At 38.0% G+C, this 23,361-nt stretch overlaps 1 protein-coding gene across 1 annotated transcript in view; it reads right to left on the bottom strand.

Moving 5' to 3' along the window:
- Positions 1 to 23,361, bottom strand: part of TGFBR3 (transforming growth factor beta receptor 3) — a 115,946-nt gene that overhangs the window by 92,074 nt on the left and 511 nt on the right. The window contains exon 2 of the mRNA XM_082286800.1: positions 10,128 to 10,303. Within this exon, the coding sequence (XP_082142926.1) occupies positions 10,128 to 10,188 (61 nt within the window). The 5' untranslated portion in view covers positions 10,189 to 10,303. The remainder of the gene's footprint in view (positions 1 to 10,127; positions 10,304 to 23,361) is intronic.

The raw sequence follows: 23,361 nt of genomic DNA, 5'->3' as shown, positions 1-23,361 counted from the left end.
GCAACAAACCAAATCCTCAGAAAAGCATTCCAGCAAGGGATGCCACCAGGGAGCATGGGGACACCAGTACAGAGGCTGGTTCCTTCCAAAAATTTAAGGAAAGAAACTGGAAGAAGATGACAACACAGGTATCAGAACTGAATCAACTTAATTAGTTCAGTCAACTAGCACAAAAAATGTAGATTGCTCCAATTAAATTACTTCAGTCCACTAGCCAAAAAAGCACTGATTCATTGCTCAGAAATCCTCCCTGGTAAATCCTGATTTCATTCCACTTCTTCTTTGAGCAATCTTGTCAAATCATAGACAGTTACATGAATGCTTGACCCATAAAACCATCTCAAGTGCATTATTATTTCTCTGGAGAAAGAGGGAAGATACATTCTAGGACTCTTCAAGGCAGAAAAAAATAAAGGAGTTCTTTGTTAGCAACTTTTACTGGAAATGTTTTAGACAATTTTTTTGGTTAATCCTTTACATAGTGCTTGTGTAATGTTGAAACAAACAGAAGGATAAGCTGGTTTGGTTTTCTCCGCATACAAGAAGATTTTAACAACACCATTAAGCAGTTCAATACTCAGAACTGTTTCATTAGAATTCTTTTTTCCTGAATCATATCAATAAAGTTGAAGTTCAGTCTAGTATTTACAAGAGCTGACTTATAGGCTTCTTGCTGCAAACATACTTTTGAGATCCAGTAAGTGTATCAGAGACCTAGAATCAAGTAACTTTAATTTTTTAAAATGGTTTTATTCAAAATCAACCTTCACAAAGGCTTAAACATTGTTTTATCTTGGGAATGAAATTGCTGACAAAAACCTTAGTTTTGCTAATTTCAAAAAAATAAAAAAGATTTCAAGAGAACACAAGTAACACAACCAGATCTTTTTCAGGGTTGCTTTTATTTTTCTATTACTGGCATGAAGTAATCCTTATTCTGACATTTCAGTTACTTTTTTTTCCTTGGTAAAGAAACTATTACTAAAGTCAGATAACTGGCCTTTTAACCAGGAGGCACTGCAGAAGCATTTGTCAAGTATTACAATTAAGACAATTGTAATCTTCTGAAAAACCTCAGAGACCTTCCTACGATGCAAACTTGAGCTCTCTTACTTCCATCTGTGATGGTAAATGTGATCACAGAGATCAAACATTAGCACTGGGAGAATGAAAATGAATGAAGCCAACAATATGGCCATGAGCACTATTTTAGCATTTTGGCCTAGTTCCAAAAAGCAACTGAGACAAGTAATTTCCAAAGTAATCTCTGAACAGTTTTCTTGCCAATTTACTCAAATACCCATTACTTTTTCAGCTTGAAGGTAAAAATATCCCACAGAAAAATTAATTACTGCTTTGAACTCATTAGTGCTATAAAGGAGTATTTTGCCAGACTGACCTAACATTTCAAAGCAGAAGATACAGAAATCTGGCAACTTTTACAAATTATACAGTTTAACAAATCATCTCCAAAGTCAAAGTCTACCCTAATGCAGGAAACTGAAGCCACACATTAACTTGTATCATGTTGCTCAAACTATGTATGGGATTTAACACAGTACTACCTGCTGCTGTAAGTTGTCTCCCAGTGATGCAAGAAATGAGTTGCATTTCACCTGAAAATACTTTCTGGTACAGTCTCAGATTTCCCACTTCCTTGCCTTGCAAAAATAGTGATTTTTTTTTTTTTTTTTTTTTTTTAATAAGGATTGGCATGGCAGGTAGAGAAAAAAGAAGTTACTTCATGAGTTAAGACACTTCTCAGAATATCATAATTAATCTATGACTTGCCAAAACTTCAACCACCTTGTTCCTTCTCAGAGATCACAACAAACTTCTGCAGTTCAGCATCCATGAGTCTAAAAATAAGCAAAATAGGCAAAACGTCTGACAGTCCCTTAAATAAAACCTTTGCCATTTTCCTACCTCCAAAAAAGGGCAGAGGGAGGTTTTGAAGAATTAATGAGAACACAGCAGTTTGCAACAATGTGATCCAAGTACTTTAAAGTGATTACGTTGGCTCTTCAAACAGTCCTGCATGGAAGATGCCAGGGTTGAACACATCTGTTTTACATATCAAGAGACCAAGATGGAGAGATTAAATAACTCGTGGGGAGATCACAGAGAAAGTCACAAATCCAGATACAAGGCCTTTCATCTTTCAGTCAAAAGCAGAAGCTCATAGATTAGCCCTATTCATTTAATACAGCTCTAGCCATCAGGCACGGGGACTCCACAAGGAGAACAAGTCCAGCTGGTGGTCCAGCATCCCTGCGCTCTCCTTCAGGACTCCCTGCTCATGGCTGAGCCACAGCTGGAAGGAACTGCTCTGACAGCCCTAACTTGCTCCACCCTCTCCCAGAGGTCCTTCAGACACAGGCATTTACAGTCAGCCACCACAGAGGATGAATACACACACATTGAGTCACACAGGGCTGCTGTGCCTTGGCTCTGTGAAGAGTGCACATCACTCCATGGGCAGGAGAAGACTCCACCATGGTCCTCAGACACAGCAGCACCTGTCCAGCCATGCCCTGAGCCACAGAGAGCTTTGATGCTACAGAGCAGATGTTTCTCAAGAGTAACCAGGAATTGCCCATTTGGAATAAACACAAACATCCACAAATACATAAAATGTGTGACCATTGCTTTTAAAGTCCTTCATCTTCTACAGATTTCCTTAAAGCAACCCCAAATTTGCAAACTGAACTATGCTAAGCTACTTCAGCAATAGCTAAATTTTCAAATAACCTTTTCACCTTTATCCACTTTAACACAATTCCTGAAGTCTAAAGAATCACCAAGGCATTGTGACACTAAGTGTCCAGTCACTCCCCACTGATTTTTACACACTAATGGAAGGGACACAATCTTCTGAAGGAAACTTGACATAGTAGCTAGAATCAAAGTAACTTGAGGAGCATCTCTAGTAGGACATATGTATTACTGCTCCATTTAAATTAAAAGTAATAAAAAAGAAAAATTTTATTTATTCCAAAACAGATTGCATCAATCATCCTTTCCAGACACAAGGCAAATTTAGTGATCCAGGAAATGAAGAAAAAGAAAAGAGGAAAAGAAGTGAAAATAACAATAAAAACAAATTCTTCACTCACTCTCAACTCCAACTGTTAAGAAAAATGCATTAATTTAAAATTTAAAAAGAAAACAAAAGAAAAAACAACCACTAAAACACCAAACCTGCTTCAGATGAAAGCAAACTTTTCACTGAAGAGATAAAATGGCAACAAACCTTACATATGTTTCCATCGCCCAACCCTGAATTCCTTTATTTGTTACTTCTCTGCACTACTTCAAATAATGAGAGTAATGACATTTTCAGTTTAGTTATTTCCATCCCTGACAGGTAAAATCCCTTTTTTATTAAATGCCTATTAGTAAGTCTCACAGTGTGGAAGCTGCCAAAAAAAGGAACAATAGCTCCATCTTTTATAAAGTACACTTATGAGGAACAGCACATTGTGCTTAAAGCAGCTGCACTTCATGGCATTATTAAAAACCTTTGCTTTTGTCACCTGGGGTCAAAATTTATCCTTGGTGAAATTCCACTGACTTAAAACAAGTTTACACCAAAGACGAATCCAACTCAATGCCTTCAGGTAATGAAACATGGTACAATCTTTGTGCTAAATATATTTTTTTTTCACTCCAAATTCATCTCTCCTATGACAGCCTAAGGGACTTCAGTTCTTTCTGTTGTTAGCTACAGAGGATGAAATTATTTCTCGTCTTTGAAAAGGAATGTGTCTGATCCCTGTATTTTCTCTACACTATAATATAACCAGTAGCAAAATAACAGCATTGAATCATACAAGCATATTGCAGTGGAAGGAGCTTATAAAAGAAAAAGATTTGCAGAAATTCAATACAATTTTCATGTGAAAAGAGCAATTGTTCTTCTAATAGCAGATGCTTCATTTCTTGTTGAGACACCCCAGGATCACATTCAGGAATGCTGGGTTTGGGGTGCTACAGCCTTTGAAGCCTAATCTTTAGTTAACTAAATATGCCCTTTTCACTTTTTTATTAATTAAAGGGATCAAGGGTTCATTTTATTTATAAGACAAATGACAGATGGAGAAGCTAAGAAAGAGTTAATAAGGGCCTGCTATACAGAAAGGATATTAAAAGATCTACAAGCAAAACCTCAAATCCCAATTCCCTTCAGAAAACAAAAGAATTATTTTTAGCGAAGTATTTATAAAATAATTATGTGAAGCTTAGAATTTGTTAAAGACAAGTTTCTCTTTTAAAAAAAAATTGAATAAATTTCCTTAGAAAGACAAGGATTAATGCCATTCCCCATTCTGTGCCATAAAATTTTCCTCAAAACTACTTTTCATCAGTGGAGAACTTCCCCCCAGAGACCCTCAGAAACGCTGCCATTTGCCTGCATCTACGCAATTTGAGTACTGCATTATGGGCTTCATATTTCTTAGGGTTCCTTTGGCATCACCCAGAGTCAGTTTTAATCAAAGAACCAGATATTCATGTTTAGAGATAATGCAAACACTTTGATATACACTCAGCTGTTCTGCTGAATCAGGACCCACAATCCCACATCCTACTGCTCCACATGGGTGCAGAATTGTGCAGAATTCTGCTGAAATTCAACTGCTTTTAGCTTGAGAGCCTTGCTGATACAGGAAAAATGAAATCTGCTCAGTTCAAGCCATTCCAAGTCTGTGATACAATTACCTCTTTGAAAATACATAACCCTTCTCTGTATCCTGACTCTAAATTCTTCAGAATTTTTGTGGCGGTTTGGAAGATAAAAAACCACTATTTATTCATAAAGCACACAGAAATGGCACAGGATTTGGCTCAATTCAGTTGTTGAAAGACAGACAGATGACCAGATTAAAAATGTAATTTACAAAGGAATAGATCACCATGCAGCAGAAGAATGCTGAAGAAACTCAAGTCAGGGGACACAGATTTAGTCTAGCTTCCAAGTTTTAATCAGTTTTTGTATTTAAAGTGCTCACTTAAAACAATTTACTGCTTGAAAGGTATTATGGTCTGTGTGAAATTAAAATTAACTATCTTTTTTAATGTATATTTTGGCATCTCAAGGTTACCTCACAGAGCTCACTGACATGAAATTAGGAATTCATCATTTTCTTCCCTATCAGATAAACAACTGATATTAAGATGTTTCGAATCACCATCAGGGTGCTGAATGAATAAAAAAATTAGAACAATTTCCACCTTTAATAGCCAGTCATTGGTTTCTCAATAGTATTTCTCAGAACTGAGAGCACGTTAGCCTCCCATGAAGAGGGTGACCACTCCCTTGCAGCCCCTGCAGGAGGGCTCACAGCCTTTCCAGCATGGACAGCACATGAACCAGCCCTCTGCTCCTCTAATTCTGAGACTGCAAATCTTCAAATGTTCTTAGTGATGGTTCATCTCATCCTCAAAAGTCTGAATATCCAGACCATAAAGGGATAGGAGTAGGTGATTTTACAAGGGAGGCAGAAGTCAGCTGATTATGAGAAAGTGAAGGGAAAGGGAGGTAGAGAGTGAAATCCTCATCCATTCAAAAGCTGCAACCAGCCTGTGCTTTACTTCAGTCCTAGGAATTCAAGATCCAGTCTCTGTCCCTTGGTTCTCATCCTCTAAACAATTTAAACAAACAAAAAATTCCACACCTCTGGCAACAAATACTTTGGGAAAAAAATTTAAATTACAACCTAATTACATCTGGGAAATATCCAGCAACCACTGTTTAAAATAGAAGGAAATTTGTGTAACTCACAGTATTAATTTCTATTTTTTTTTAGATCATGTCCTTCACCTTCCAGTTGAAGGTTTTTCTACTACGCTTTGAAGAATCCTATATTGCTTTTGGAAACAGTGTTCAAGGTCAGGGGAAGTTCGTCTTAAAAAAAAAAAAGGCAAAAGTAGATGTCATGACAAGGCCTGTTTCTTCCTGTTGTTATGCTTATTAACATGGCACCCACCACCACCATATCTGGGGGGCACAGATCCAAATGATACATGAGCTTGCAAGTGGACAGTCTTACTGAAAATGAAGCACACATGCTCCGAACAATGTAATACTACTTATAAGAACAAGTATGTAGAAAGAAAGAAAAAACAGCTAGGATTACAGTAGAGTGGAAAACCAGGGAATAAAGAGCTGTTGGAAGAAAACCATAAAGACAGACCTAACCTGAGCAGATAAACCAGTAACCACGGTATTACAGGAAAAAAAGGTAAATTCTTGAATATATCCAATTCTTACAGGGTCTTCATCTGCTTGACCACAACCATGAAGCTCTGTCATAAGGAGAGAGGTGTCTAGAAGGCAAGCACAGGCCAAATATCAGGGGGGTTGAAGGAAAGTGAACATGGCTACATGGGCAAATTATGGTTGGTATCAGATACCATAGCTGCACTGGTTTCTCAGCAGCAGGGAGGATTTGCACCAACAGAGGATCGACCCCAGAGGCTGGAATGAGAACCTTTGGCCAGTGCAGATCCAGAGGCTGTATCACCCTTCTGTCTTCTTTCCAGCCAAAGAGTAATGCAGCAAAGAAAAAAGGAAAAATAGAAGTTCAAGTTAAAAAATGTTCCCATTCTTTCATGGAAGGACCTGTCTTGCTGAAGGTTTGGCCCTCAGGGTCTAGGGCAGGTATGCATTTCAGTTGTCCTCTAAGACATTTTATTAAAACATGCATCATGCACCCAACTGAACAAATTTGCCAGCAAGTAAAATAAATATGTTCCAGCCTTTGATTTAAGCCACATTAGGACATAATATTTTTGCTCCAAGATTACAAAGCCAGACTAACTTAAGAGGTTATCCAAGGCCTGGATAACTGTGTGCAGTTCTGAGTGTTTGTATGGAGTTCCTACTGCAGGTTGCCAGACCTTAATTTAATCCCACTTCAAAAACTTAATTCCTTCAGTCAGGGAGATAGCTTGCCAGCAGTTCTTCTCTCCATCCTGCCTCTGACTCTCCATGAAGTAGAAACATCTCAGAGTAATCAAGGTTTTCTTTACAGTGTTTTTCTGTCTAATTGAAGCTGTATGAATACAGGCTTACAAGAAATCCACATACAAGACGAAAGCAAATCACATTCACATAAGCATTTAGCTACATACATCCAAGTAGTATGAGGAGATAGAAAAACAGGCAAATATTCTTTGAATATTTATATAGACCATTTTCAATGCAGTTAGTGAGGTGTAATCTTCAAGCTATTGGCATGAAAAACATGCAAGTCTGTGACTCATCTTTGACAATCCATCTCTGTGCATCATGTCATGTATCTCCAGGGTTTTGGGGTTTTTTTGATATATTTAACACATTAGTACCTTAAAGAGCAAGAATAAAAAGAAAGAAACTAAACAGAACATAGATTCTATCTAGAAGCTCACTTATACTGAAAATACAAGAATGCTGAAGATATTGTAAAGTCAGAAAAAAAACCCTAGACCAGTAGCAACAGTTTCAGTGTAGGACTGGCAAACAAAAGAAAGATGTGTTCTGCTGCAGCAGCCTGACTTCTTCAGAAACAAAGAGCAAGCTGGCAAAGGGCTCAATGTATAAAAATCAATACCCTAGGGAGGTGGCATGCTGCCCCCTGCCTCCCCCAGGCTCCACCACAAGCATGAGGGATTTTATTTATACTTCTTAACTTTATTTAGACTTCTAGTTTTATTTATACTAGTACATTAGTGGTTCAAGGCTGAAAGAGCACGGGTTCTGTACACTGGCAATTAAGAGCCAAGCCTGCAGTACCCTGGCCATCACGCTGACCAGAGCTCAGGGGCCTCTGCCACAGCTTTTTCACGTGACTGGAACTCATTGCTTGCTCCCACCTGTTCTTCACCTAGAGACACAAACTCCCTGCATTTAAAGTACAAGTGTTTGCATTAACAGGACTCAAGATCTCAAGTTGCAAAAGCTCTACCTAAATAACCTTCAGAGAGCTGTCCTTCCTTAGTTTTAATTATATCTGCCTGACACCTCTTTCCTCTTCATCATAGTCCATCAGTTCTTGCTCTTATCTTACTGTATTCATTATGCTCTGTAAAGGACATTAACTAGTTGTTCTCATTAAGAATTTATTGAAAAAAATTTAAAAGCATGGAGGAAAACCAAAATACAAAGGCAGGTACAGCCAGAAACCACAAAGACAGTGCTTCCTCACCTTCCCCCAACAAACTGTGACCCTTCCTACTCTCTTCAGCTAACTTCTTCCCATTCAGATAGAGGGAAGAATCAGTCTCCAAGAAAGAAAGAATTTGAAATTAGCCTTCCTCCAAGCAGGGTACTGGACTAGACTTCCAGAGGTCCCTTCCAGCCAAAATAATTCTGTGACTCTATTTATGAATAAGCATCTGATTGAATCCAAATCTTTTTAAGAGTTTGTTTCAAGAATATCTGCCAGAGGAAAACACAGAATTGGGGAGTAAAACCAAAAAAGCCACAATAAATTTCAAGACAGACATGTTTTCTGAACACTGAATAGCTTTCTAATAGTAGTGCAATTTGATAACACTTTTAAATCAGTGAGTTTTAATTAAAGCTGGTGTTAAGAGGTAAGCTGCCTTGTTAGGCAAGCATTCTCCTCAGCAGCAAAACAGAATTATGGTTGTGATCAATTAAAAAAGCTTTTATTTTTTGCACTGGCACTTCCTTTTAGAGTAGATTTTTACACATCTAGAATGATTGGGATTTGCTCCAAGTAATGGCTCTTCTCAGCCAAGAGCAGCATTCATGTCCTCAGCTGCAGCCGCAGACACACTCAGACACACCCGGTATTGCTGAAAGTCTGTCTGTAACGAAGCTGTTGCAAAATGTTAGCATCACGTACTATTAAACAATCAAAGTTACTAATGTTGGATGGATGCCTTCAAGGAGGTCAAACCCAGAGAAAGTCCCACAAGGCTTGAGGGCTTGAAACAACATAATTTTCCATGCTGAAGATGAAATGAAGCCAAATTGTAACACATTTAATTGCTCAGCCTTGTCTCTTCCAAAGCTGGTCATCTTTTCCACAGTGAGGACATCTCATATTTAAGCAAGCCATCTGTCCACTGTCCACTTTTCCCACTGTCTCATTCTGACTGGCTGTATATCCACTTGGCCTCTTCTCCAAAGACCCATGCTGTACACAAGCTGGACACATAAGAGGCTTCCCCTTGCAACCACAGAAAGAACTTTGACAAACAAACATACTGAGTAGAATCACTTCAGTGCTTGAAGAAACGACACTATAAACTCTGTACTTGAACTCCACAGATCTTTCCTTTCTCTGTCATAAGTTATTGCAACATACTGTTTTCAAAATCCCCAGCTAGGCCAAAATGTGGGACAGCAACAATCCCCTTAAACGGCAATGCATGTTCCTAACCTACGAGAACTCCATTAACACTGACAACTGTTACTAAAAGGTTTTTGCCATCAGCACTGATGGTTAACTATAAACAGATTAGACAACTGTCAGGAACGACCGAGGTGAGGTTTATTCCAATAATCCAGGAAGGATGGACAGACTCAGTGACGTATTATGAACCTTACTGGGATTTTGTGAGATATATTTTTTATAAAGTCAAATAATTGGGTCTTAATTCCAGATTATAGGTCTTGGAAGCAGCATGGAGCTGAGCTGGTACACCCTTTCAGCCCAACTCTAGAGAGACTCTAGCAGCCTCAGCTCCACCAACACAACCCTGCACCTGGGGAAATAAATCCAGCTTCTTGACAGAGCCAATAGTTCATCATGTTGGCAGAGCTACCCTGCTTCCACTCCCAAAGGCTTTCATATCAACCCTCCCCTTTATAATACATGTGCACCGTGCAATTTTTACAAAATAAATAAGTAAATAACTTAATTCACATTACTACTGCAGTTCTTAAATTATTTTAAGGGTGAACATAGGTGCAAGAAAACATTCTTATAGGAACAGCATTGTTTCTCACATCATATATGATGCAATTATGATCACAATAGTTTTATTGAAAACCTAGACATAAACAAACTTTAGGTGACCTACATTTTTTCAACATGAAAAAGTATTTTTGATCAACAATTCTAAATATGCATGATCAGTTACACTGAATGCATGATTTACATAATACCACCTACCTGCAGCTGCAAAGCACAAAACGATCAAAGCAAACACTGAAGTCACACAACTTGACGACATTTTTGTAAGTGCTGTGTCTTCTCAAATCAAGTTCCTTTGTAGCTCTTCATGTAGATTTACTTTCTTTGAAATTTGTGGTGTGCTTTGAAATCAGATCTTCTGGACTTTTAATTGCCTACAGAAAGAAGTAAAAGTAAATATTAATACAAATACAACTTACAGAAATGTTACTAGGTATTTAAATTATCTCTCTTTTAAGAGGAAAAACAGAACTCTTTCTCAAAGGACTACTAGAGGAATGCATTTTATATTGCCAGATACCCTAGGTACCAGTGGCCTAGTACTCTTCCCCCTGTATTTCAGTACTTTGCAGATGTTGCTCCCTTATATTATATATTGTGCAAGTTAGGATCTACTTGGAAGTGAGATCCCAGAGTCCTTTCTGTCAGCTAATACCAAAGTCCCACTTGAAGCCTGCCAGTGGTACTCACACCCTCAGACATGTTTATTTTAAGTAATCAGACTTTCTCTGGGGCATATAAACATTTTTTGCTTCGTTATCTGCTACTACCTTTATTATAGCATGGAGAAGTGTTTCACATGTGCTCTAGCTGGTTTACAGGTAACTCGATTTAATTCATCATTTCTCAGTATGACAAACTTTGAAAACTTTTCAATGCCACTTGACACTAAATATAAACATAAAACTGTTCAGAATCTTTATTTTAAGAGATTTCAAGAGATGATATACCAGGTGAGTTAAACAACTCTAGTGTGCTATACTAATAAACGACAATACAGCTGATGCCTGCAAGCCTTACAAACATTGAAAATTCTGACCCCAGAATGCATGCTGCAGATTTTGGAGGGGAAATGCTTAACCAGATCCACAATATCCTCTTCCACCTTTTTTTTAAAATCTATTCTCAGTCATTTAGATGTCTAGAATCAGATTACAGACCAAGAAGGTAAAGAACCAGAATGTCAGTATTGTGTTCAGTCAAATAAAAAATTTTATCTACTTTACTTCATTACCAGCCTTTGGGAGCAGATGACAGATGGTGCCTTGGCAACCACTAACACTCACCATAAAGCAATGCAAGCAATTACAAACCCCCATCATGGGACTAAGTGATAGCAAAATGCTGAGTCAGGACCAAAAAATCTAAAACTGTGGCAACATGAATACCATTTAAAAGGTTCTTGCTGACATTAGAATAGAATTAAGCACAAGGACAAAAGGCCAGATTCTGCTATACAGTGTGTGCCATGCTGGGCACCAGCAAAAGTCTGCTCAACAAAAAACCTGCACCTAGACCAGCACTCCTTGGGCTACGAGGAAAACACGAGAAACTCCTCTGCAGCCTTTCTCCACAGGTTATTTGGCAGGGACGACACTGCTTTGTGTGCAGGGAGCTGCATCCACACACCTGAAAGGGCTGTCAGTGCCCAAGGCCAGAACTCCAGCCTCCAAGAGATTCTTCACTTGGCACCCAACTCCTGGAACCTCCAACCGGTCTTGGCAGCTCCCCAAATTCCACCTGGGAGGTGGGAGGAAAGCCCAGGAGCAGCTCTGCAGGCTGCTGGGAGCACCCAGACACACTTCTGCAGGACAGCAGTGTATGGGGCAAGCAAGGAGCTGACTATCTGTCACAACATGGGGTTCATGCAGGTCACTTTCAAGCTCAGTGTCCCACGTAAGATGCACTTTTGGCAAAATGGCAAGACGTGACAAATACTGAGCATCATTTGGGAAGTCAAATATAAACTGGAATAATTTGCTGCTATTTCTCTAGATGAAAAGAAACCTAATGCTACCTGGTGATAGTATTTGGTTGCCAATTCAAATTTTAAATGCTGCCATAAAGAAAAATTATCAAATAGCGCAAATAATGAGGTTTCTCATCAGTGATATCTATAGAAGACCATCATAATGTTCTGCAAGATGTCATGTGTGCAAATAGGCAATGAAGAAGCATTCTGAACCCCAAGTTACTGGTGTGCAATCATGTCACCACCAACATTAACAAACAGAAGAGAAACCAGAAAAAGAGCAACTACAGCACATACACTAATATATCAAATAGAAAACACAAGACTTGACTTTGATCACTGTCCCATCAGCACAAACCTCTCATTCTTTAGTGACATTTTTATAAGGCACCAAGTTGGATAGAAATAGGGAACACAGGGAAACAACTGGAGAGAAAGCAATGCTGTTTAGAATCCTGTTCTGACCTGAGCATCTAAGTATGTTAAAATGTCAAGTTTCAATTCAGCTTTGATGAAAGTCTTTTTGAAAAAGATAATTTAAAAGGCAGAGAGAACACATACATATTTCTGTCTGTATGAGTGATTTGATTCCTACCACAACCCACTGACCAATACATTTCCATGGTATAACTCAGAGCTGCCAGTATATGATTGAAAAGCCCTAAACTTCTACCCTGATTCTGCCAGTTCATGAAGGGTGAATAATGAAGACTTAAACGAAAATTTGAAAGGGCTTTCTGAAGAGTGAGCTCCCTTGCTTGAAGACATGCATTCACAAACTTAAAAAGGAAGGCAAATAGCAAACAACATGAAGAGGTGACAAACTGACAGGGAGCTTCATGAATTTAGGATGAATGATACCCAAACTGTTAGCTTCGCAGCTGCAATTTAAGCCAGAAGACAAAACTGCTACTAATAACTCATTTAAGAATAAACCTATTAAGCAGGCAATTTGTCAGTATTTTGCAAAACGTGATCATCCTCACTTATGACAGGAGTCAGCTACAAAGCTGCTATTAAGTGACCATCTGACAGTAGCAAACAGAAACAAACCAACAACAATAAAAAAAAGAACATGAGAAAATTAAGATGTGGTGCAAAATCTGCCAGATTTTGCTTCAGTGTAAGGCCTGCTGTCACTAAAAAAACATGTGAAACCTGCAAACTAGGAAAAGTAGAGCCACTCCACAACATAGGAAGACATTTCCTTTGAAATAAGAGAAGAAAGCTGTGCAAAGGGATAAGGAACATAAACTATTTATCCAAGAAGTAAACACAACTGCTAGTCAACTTGAGATTCAAAAGAAATTTCCAAGAGAATCATCTTTTCCTTTGGGGTATATCTGGGTGGCTATTTTTGTAAATGAGGTCACAAAAGGGCATATTAAAAGTATAACCAAAAAATCCCCATGTGGAAGAGAAAGAAGATGACATGAGAGCTTTGTGTTTACTAAATATGTTTTCATGCCAATGCTTTATACTATGACAAGCTGCAAGGAAGGCTGGCAAAAGAGGGCACCTGAATCAAAACCATTGAAGAACACAGGATCATTTTCAGTGAAATTTGCTGTTGTAAAGGCCACTAGTCCTGCTAAAAGTAAGTGTCTAAAACGCACAAAGACCCTGTTTCATTGAGAAAAAAAAAAAAAAATATAAATAAATAAATATATATATATATGCAGATCCAATCAGGAAGGAGTGCCACTGGGAACATCAGGAAGAATCTTACTACTACTACATTTTATTATTATTAGTTTTGAAAGAAGACTGGAAGAATGGAAGGGGAGAAAACACATTTTGAAGCACATAAGAACAAGGAGAGGAGAAAGCATAAGGTTTTAATTTGGTTTCAGCTAGGAGCCTCTGATGCCCATGAGAATTTTGATACACAAGGCTTAGCTAGAACCCAGTGAAAAGCATAGTGCTTTTGAAAGATACCGAAGTGCGCTGACTGGAAGGACAGATCTCATTGCTATGCTAAGCTAGAGGACAACAAATGCTCCTTAATTCAGTGGTATTTAAAGCAATCTAAATTCATTAGAGCCAGCAGCAGACAAAATACAAATCACTTGAGTGCACTACTGTTTTCTCTCTGCCTTTCACTAACAGAAATAGTTTTCTTTGTAAAAATCTGCTACTCATCTTCCTCAGAACTTCAGTCTTTAGATTTTTTTAAAGCTATCCTTTGAACTAAAAAGTCACCTCTAATACTACAACAAGATGGAAGAACTCACAGGTTACAAGCATGATGCTTACTCTTAAAAAAACACCTTTCCCTAAGGATTTTCCAGTCCTTACTGACAGGCACTCCCAGACCATAAAGCTCTGTGGCCTATGGATGACTTGTTACTAAGAAATCACATGCTGCACTGTTCTGCCACTAGCAGAAATGTATCCACCCACACACCAGCCTAATGCTCTCCCGAAAGGGCATGGGACTCTGCTCTAAAGTGCTTGAGGAACTATAAATGAAAATGAACAAGTGTACACCCAGGGATTAAGCTTCAGGACATTTGAGCACCTTTCTGCTCAGTCTGATTCTGTCCTTCTACCCAAGTACCTATTATGTACTGGGTCTTCTTGAAATCAACAGTCTCCTTAGCTTCAACTTTTGCAAACTTTTTTTCTCTTGGTAAATTTATTTTTGCTTACTTTTTCAAAGCTTTGCTGCCCAGTCCAACCTGGTGGACTGAGCCACAGATTCTGGGGTGTTTCTGTTTCCTTTTAAAGGCTTCTCTAGAATAGGAATTTGCCACATTTCTTGCTGAATTGGAAACTTATTGTTTTATTCACCCCTTTTATTTCTGTTGCCTTAAGCCCCTTCCCCAACAGCCACCATTAACAGCGCCATTAATCAGCGCCTACCTTTCCCATACAAGTTCTTCCCTGCCTTAACTCTGTCCTTCTTGTCTAAACTTTTCCTTTACTGCCTGAAGAATAACTTCCACTTCCTCTCCTCCTTATCAACATGGACTCTGGTAATCCCCTCCTCTTTCCATGCGTAGTGCCAGAGGTTGCACAGCTCTCTACAGCACTGCTAACAAACACTTCTCTACCAAAGCAAGCCAAAAATCCTCCTTCTCTAAGTCACATCACAAGTCCCAACAAAGTGAATGGGGATACTTGAGCAAAGCCAGCAGGATCTGCCCCTTTGTGTTGTTTTGCCATAGCAACATGAACCCAAGTTTCTAGGCCATCCAAGGCAGCCTTCACAGCCAAAGCTTTTTCACTTTTTGTTTGCTTGTTTTACGCATGGCAACCATTTCACTGATTTAACCGGTTTTTCTCCCACTTGTCCAGGTTGCTTCCCTATGCGAATGCAATGAATACATGCATGCCATGTGTAAGTAAAAAAAAGCAATCATTTGTAATCAAGTACACCCAATCTCAAGTAAAAAAACCCAACACAATAGTTAACTGTATGAGTAGTTCTATAAACTTAGGAATAGCACAGTTTTTGGAAGAGTTTATTTATAACCCTACTCCTATTAAATATGCATTTTTGAAGATATCTTTTTTTAATTAGCTGACATTTATCATGTCAATTCCGCATGATTTACGGACATAGAGGTTGGAAAGCTGATTAATAAGATTAGAATTAATGTTCATGTGGAACTGAAAATTTGTACATATTTTTAAATGCCTATGTCCAAGGCATATACACAAAGTCCCACCATTCAGAACTCAAAATAGTAACTTATTCATAAACTATAACACAGATTTTGGTTTAGAAACAACAAAGTGGTTTCATTTTCAGGGAATATATGAATAGTAATAAAACTAAAAATCCTGACATATCAAAAGCCCAGGGAAAAAGTAACTCTGATGTCCTGCAGTTCACATGCTGCTGTGCTTGTAATGGGACATTTCAACAAGTCACAGTTAAAGGCTATGGGAACTGGAAAAGTGCCAAGGGAAGATGTTTTATGCCATTTAGCAATTGTGCCCCTCTATTCCATGTGATTTTTGTTTTAGTATTTTGTTTGTTTATTTTCTTATTAATGTATTACAATGTCACCTGCCAAATTACAGGAAGAAAAATATACACAAATAATTCCACTAAAAATGTGAAACCATTCCACCTATTTAGTAATAGTATACTGAGGTAGATTTTGTTACCTGGTACATATTTGGCCCACAGCTGGAATGAAGCCCCAGTTTGGATGAGAGTGTCAATTCTCAGCATCCTTTTATAACCCATTTTTCCTTCAGCTTCACAACTTTCTTTTTTTTTTTTAATCACCTGATTTTATTGCTGTGAGTTTAGATGACACCAGACACTGGAAGTTTCAGCTGAAGCATCATAGCACAATATAGCACAAAAGTAAGAGATAGTTTACAGAAACAGGACAAAAATCATTCTGTTGCATGTTCCCAGGACTTCCCTTCCCCCAAACATGGGGAGGCATACAGCTGCGTCTTCCTAGGCTGAGGGGCAAGGTTTTGCTTACCAAGTGTAAACAAGAGAATAGTCTCTTACAGGATCAGGATGTAGGAGGGTTTCAATAGGTGGAAGGGAAGGAAGTGCATTCGGGTATCTTTAAAGAGGAAGGAGTACACAAGATTTCCACAAGGAGTAGTCTGGAACAGATTGCTTTTTGACAACAGCAGAAATTCCTAGAGGTTACTGAACCTCTGCAGGAGGAAGCACAGATGGCACTGCGGACAGAGTTTAACAAGACCAACACCCTACACATAATCTGAGTACCAAATCAGAATTTTTTTACTTTATTGTAGAGCCCTCAGGCACTTCCTACATCAGGACATTTCTAAAGGGAGTGGAGAAAACAAGATGCTGGGATGCTGTACAGCTCTAATACTGTAATGGCTCAAGCAATCTGCAATCTAGTACCAGCTTCAGCCATGTATTTTCTGTGCAACTCCGAGGTACTCTGTTCTTTCACAAGCAAAAAGAGTCATAACAGGACCTCACCTTGGCCACAGCAGCACCCCCTTAACAGCTGCCTACAAAGACAATAAAACTTTAGGCATTTTGCTTCCAACTTCTAGTTAGAAGATGGATCTTACCAGGAAATACCAGCAGCACAATTATATGCCATCTTCTTGATACACATTCAGGAAGCAGAAGGAAGAAAAAAAGCAGAGATTACTAGAAACACACGTACATAAAAAACATGGCAACCCAAGAAATCTCAAATGTACATTTAAATAAAACTCAAATTCCCTATTAACCAGTAATATCTCACCACAACTAACAGGAACCAGGCTCACGTTTTTTAAATGGGACTTGCTGCTTCTGAAAAGTTTACCCTAAAACAAAAACAAAAGCACTAGAAATCTTCAGGAAGAGCAAGATCATCATAAATTGCATGAAAAAACATCTCTACAAACTTTTCTTCTCATAGTTAAATTTCTTTGGACTAATTACTTATGTCTTTTATTGTTTCTAATTGGAAACAGAATAGGTTTCCTGGCACTGAACTATCTTACTCTTCACAAACACAGCAGCAGCCAACAATTTTACACAAATTTAATTTATCTTAAGTTTTACTTGGCTGAGTTTCTAATTGCACACCTAAACTAAACAGATAACAGCTCTAATATACCTATCAAGACAGATATAACCCTAGGGAAGGCATCTCTGTGGAATTGAAGCCATAGCAGGATGGAAAGTTACCAACAATTCAGCAAGGCTTCTTCCACTCAGGGTCAAAGATTTCAGCAAATTGCTGTCAATGAATGCTTGGAGCTGTTATTTTTTTCAAGACTGAACTGCAAAACCTTAGGACTGCATCTAGAAATATTCTACCTAGAACCTTCCTACCAGGAAAACAAATTAAGTCAGTGTCTGGTGGATTTAAAATCTTGAAATGACATCTACACCTTTAGAAAATTAGTTTTGAAACCATGACCTGTAAATACCTGAAACTGTCTGGGTTCATTGTGAGAAACCCACAAAGAATAATGATGAAAAGCAAGACTATAGCATTAAACATAAATTCACTGTATAAGGACGCAATCCTCTTTGGGAAGCGAAAAGCAAACACAAAAAAGGTAGTTAGTAAATAAGTGAACAGGACTGAAAATCAGTGCTTCCCATTACAGGGGAATTGGATGAGGTGATACAAACCAGCCCTTCTCACTGCCATGGGCCATTAGATACTACAAGATGTAAATTAACAGGTTGAAATATTAATTACTAGGTATTTTAAAGTTAACTGCATGCATAATCAAACCCACATTTTGGAAAAAAGCCAAGCGAAACAGAACAACAAAAGAAGCATGTCTTTTGGTCTCTAGAATAAGGTAAACTCCAAGAGGCAGGTAGATTAATAGAGTATTTCTTCAGTTTGATAAACAAGAATGCAAGATAAACACATTTACCAAAAGTTAACACTGTTAGCCACTAAACTTTCAGCTTCACATCTCATAGGAAACTTCTCCCACACAAATAGGGAAGTCCTTAAAGTGACACATAGTTAAAAGAATGAGTCAAGAAGAGTTTCCTTTTGTGTAGGGGTATCTGCCCTTTCCCTGACTGTCTGTCAAATAATAATAATAATGGTGTAATTCCATTTGTTGAGCAGAAAAACACATTCAGGTTGGAGCAAAATTTTTTCATACAAGTTTTTATTTATAAGCTCTTCACTGGGGATTTGTTTCAGTCAAGGTATGAATCACTAGAATGTTCCACTCAGAATGGAGATACACTCCCATAAAATCTTTACCATTCAGAATTTCCTTTGATCATTTTACGTTAAACATATAAATGACAGCTGTAAAAATCTTTGGGCAAAGGTATAGGGAGAGGGAAAACCACAACAAATTCCTGTAGTCATATAAATAATCTGTGCATCTTATCTGCCAGAAGGAAATTGTTACACCTCATCACTGGAATGAACCAAATCACCAGATCTACAAGTATTCAGAAACACTGGTCATGTTAAATGCTGGAGAGAGGAACTAATCTATCACAGAATACAAGCTGTACATACTGGAGGAGTGACTTGGTTCGTTAATGCAATAGCTTCACTACAAGAAAAGGCCCATCTTTTCAAATACTAAAACGGCTACTTCGTAAAGTAAAATAGAATTTTGTTTCATTATCAAAAACAACGTATCACATGTGCAATAAAAATACTACCATAGTTCTTAATCACACTGTGTCAAATGCAGCTACAGTGTAACAACTTACTTGTTAAATGTAAGACAAAAGAGGACATATCAGTCTTCAATCTACCTCCAGCTTCTTGGCAAAGAAATACATTAATTCAGCAGATTTATACTACACAGTAAGCTCACTGGATACCTTGGGATTTTTTTTATTGTCCCTGACTCACACAATATAACTCACTGATTTCCAACAGAAAATACCTGTGCTTACAAAGGATAATCAGAGAACAAGTGAATTGCCATTATTCTTTAGAATCACTAACACAACCTTATGTATCACAGCCCCTATTGCCTTCTATGCAGAAAAACAACCTCTACATAGTAGCTCTATAATTAACCTGTTTCAGACCCAAGACCTCTAGAGAAGCTGTTCTCCTGCAATCTAAACAGGTCTCTTGCAAGGTCACAACTGAAATTATTTAAAAGAGAGGCACTTTCCAGCTGACTCTCAAAACCTTACAACATCTTGCAACAGGAAAGAAAAAAAAGAAAAAAATCTAAATTTGGCCAACTAGTGTACTGAAATTAGACAGGCTATTAAAGAGAAGTGCTAAATATAATGCAATTAAATTTGTTAATAATAAGCAGTTATAGCTCATTTTAAAGCACTATTCACAAGATGAAATTATTATTTTCACATTTTCCTCAAAAACACCATTCATTTGATTATGCATACATCAGAAACTAGCAGACTTTCCTAGACATAATTATTTGTAAGCAGTACAAATCAACAGTTATTACACTTAAAATGCAATATATGAAATGCTCTCTGCTGAACTTGACAAATATGAGTACTTAGATAATCAAGGTCATAAAGTAAGTTCTTCTTAAAAAAAAAAATCTATTTTGTGACACTTGAAATAAAAATATGGAATATAAACTGAAGCTTTTAAGTCCCTCTTTTGGTGATTTTCAGAGAGGTGTAAATCTCTTTCATTTTGGCTACGACAGAGTTAATTGTTGCTGTAATAGCACAAGAAATGTTGCTCTATTGGATGACTGCCAGCACATAAAAATGCGAATCCACAGTTATGGATAAAGCAATTCCAATTGCACTACTTTTTGCTAGTAAATTTTTATGGCAAAACATGCTTCTATTCATGAAGTGGCTAGAAACTAGCATGCCACTTTTAATCACCACAAATATTACTGCTATAGAAGTAATGCCTATTTATAACACACAAATATTTTGTGGAACTAGATCAAAAGCAATGTGACTGCAAAGACATTTGCAATCTGTATCCCAGAGAGTATTTTCTGAGATTCACATAAATGGCCCGAGACTTGGTATTTCATGTCTTAAATGTTAACAGAATATTACTGGAGGTATCAAAGAAAGGAACTGTAAGACAAAGTAGGCAAAGATTTACTGCTATTTTCAAATCACATTAAAACAGAAATTTCTCTTTGGCTTTACAAATTACACACTTCAGCATCTCAGAGAACCACCTGGAGAGAAAGCACGGGGATTCCATGAAAACAACGGAAAAGGGAGATTGCCAATGGAATTGAACATACACCCTTTTGTACCTTCAGTAGCAGGCAACATCATGTAATGCTCTTCGAGAACAATGCATGGCCACTGAAAAACACTTATACTTCATATACATTTATATGTATTTTATACCTCACTATGCAGTCAGTGCCATTCTAGAACCAGAGCTTGCATATCCTGCTTTAAACCTGATCTAGCACTGTTAACTTCAGATTAACTTTACTCTCTCTACTTTCTCTAACACCTAATGCTAGTGGAATATACAATTGTTATCACTCACGAGCAGCAAATTGGCTACTCTGCAGCAAATGTTCCTTGGCACGTTTTTATCCCACCATTAGTGAAAGGTGGCTTAACCCCAAGTAGAAGCAAGATTCTCACATTTACTGTGGGTAAGAGCCTGTTCCCCAGCTCTGACTGGGGAATAGCTGACACACTGCTAATTCACATTCTTCACTTTGCATTCAGCCATCTGTTTGTACATCCACACCTTCAGTATTTGCCATTTGGCTGCACCAGACTTCACAGACCAGAAAGCAATATGGACTGGTGCAAGCCATCCACATAACTTTCCTTGGCCATAGTCTTTACATCCAGTACTGCTGGTACAAAGGACTTCATCATTATGCCAATATGAATCAAAAAGGAAAACCTTTATTGATCTGCACTGGGACTGTCAGTTGACCTCTACAATAATAAGCTAGTAAGTACTTCTTAAAATCCAAGAGAATTTCTAAAAATATTTTCTCTTATGGAGATCCTAAATACTAGAAATAGTTTCTTGTGAGAATACAACTGCTTTACAAGTCAACTTGAGCACTCAAGATAGCTTTATATCATAAATGTGATATAGTAAGAGCTCCACTGTGAAAATATTTTGTCTAGTTTAATATCTGAAACTTCGCAGGATTGCTCAAAATATCATTTCTTAGGTTTAATTCACTTCAAATATCTTCAAAGAGAAATTTCAGTCAAATAAACCTCTAATGTTTTTGCAAGTCAGTAATGGCTAATATGACAAAAATTCCATTCAGACGAATGGGAGACATGCCTGCTAGAGGAAATTTATAAACAAGAATTTTAAAATAATGTGTTTATTTCAATGTAAGTGGGTGTTCCAAGTAAATTGATATTCACATTCTAAAGAAATAGTATCAAAAGTATAAGCCCAAAGTTTTAATAAATTACAACTATGGTAGGAAGAGAGACTTTATAGACAGAAAGTTTTGTGTTCCCCCTGCTGGTTTAGCAATTGGCTTCAAAACAATGTTCCTGAGGCAGGCATCAAGATGCTGGGATATGGAAAGATGTTTTGCATGGCAGGAACAAAAACTGAAGCTTACTTTTTAAAAGAATCCACATCCTTGGTGGATATCATTTACACACTTTGACTAGATGAGGCTCTGGACACACAAAATGTGCATCAAAATCAACAATGTAACAAGATCTCCCCAGGGACAAAAAGCGTGCCATGAGAGAAAAATTTGAAGCGTCACTTTAAGATTAAAAAGGCTGGACTGCAGCAAACAATTGGGGGAAGCAAGTTTCAGAGTAAAGGACTCTTCACTGAAGGAAGCCAATGACCTGCCCCCCCTCCAACACGCGTCCCTCCCTTCCTCCCCCAGCCGAGCACCAGCTGCAGCAGTTGGTGTCGGCCCAGGTCTGCACTCAAAGAGCAACTCCTCCTCAGCTGGAACTCAAGCCCTGTAAACTTTCATGGGTTAAACTGGAGCTCTTCAAAATGAATAAACATCTTCCATTAACATTTTACTAACAGTCTTGTTGGGAATACTTTGACAGGACAGCTGTGCAGTGCTAATTAAAACCCAGCTACCAACGCATGCTGTGCCCAGCATTCGTGGAAAAAAAGGATGGACTGTAAGGGAAATAAAGTAATCTTCATAAGTAGCAATAAACAAATAGATTTTGTCTTGGGAAGACATTTCATTTAACATGTAAAGTCTTTCACATATGAAACTACAATAGTATCAGTCCTCTGGGTTACCATGAGACAAACCTCATTGATGCACAATTGATGAGCAGGCAGCTCTCTCACTTTGGGTTTTCTTCCCAGTGGGGGTCTAATATCAGCTGCTTTGACCTCACCAAACAAAAAGTAGATAAAAGCTTAGATCGGTATAAATACAGACCCAACCAGAAAAACTTTTTCTTAGAACAAAATCATGGCACTTGATTGTCCAAGTGTCTCTCTAATAAGTTACAAACACTATCAGAAAGTCTCTGTAAAAAAATGAACTGTGCTGATGATCATACATTTGAGAATACTAAATTATAGCAAATCAATTTTAAAAGCAACAGCTTAACAGAACTGAGATAAGTAGATTTACATCTGGTTACATCCACAGCAAGTGGGAAAGGCCTAACTGCACATGCACACTATGTCTGAAGTAAGTCCTTTTTTTTTTTTGAAAGGGACAAGAAGTATCACCTCCCGTGCTGTTTGACACCAATGACAATGACTTTGGAATTACAAGTGCACCTGAAACTGGGGAAAGCTCATATTTTAAAAGTTACTTAATTCACATCTAGCTTTGAAGGCACATTCTTGTTATTGCTAGGAGAGATGTACTCAGAAGCCTGCAGTGACTTGACTCCAGTGCATCCCCTGCAAAATATGCAACAGTAACTCCCACATGTCAACAACTCCTCAGTGAAATAGCAATGAAGGGGCATTACAACTGACCTTCATATTATTCTCACACTGAACTCACGCTCTGATCGTACATTGCTGAGTTCTCACCTGACCTCATGAAGGGTACGAAGACACACACACGCACGCACAGCAGTGCGAGCATCTGCAAAGGGTTTCG

This window comes from Coloeus monedula, assembly GCF_965178545.1.
Source record: "Coloeus monedula genome assembly, chromosome: 9".
In the NCBI taxonomy this organism is placed as follows: domain Eukaryota; kingdom Metazoa; phylum Chordata; class Aves; order Passeriformes; family Corvidae; genus Coloeus; species Coloeus monedula.
The sequence above is the reverse complement of the archived record's forward strand: the minus strand, read 5'-3'. Positions and strand labels throughout refer to the sequence as shown.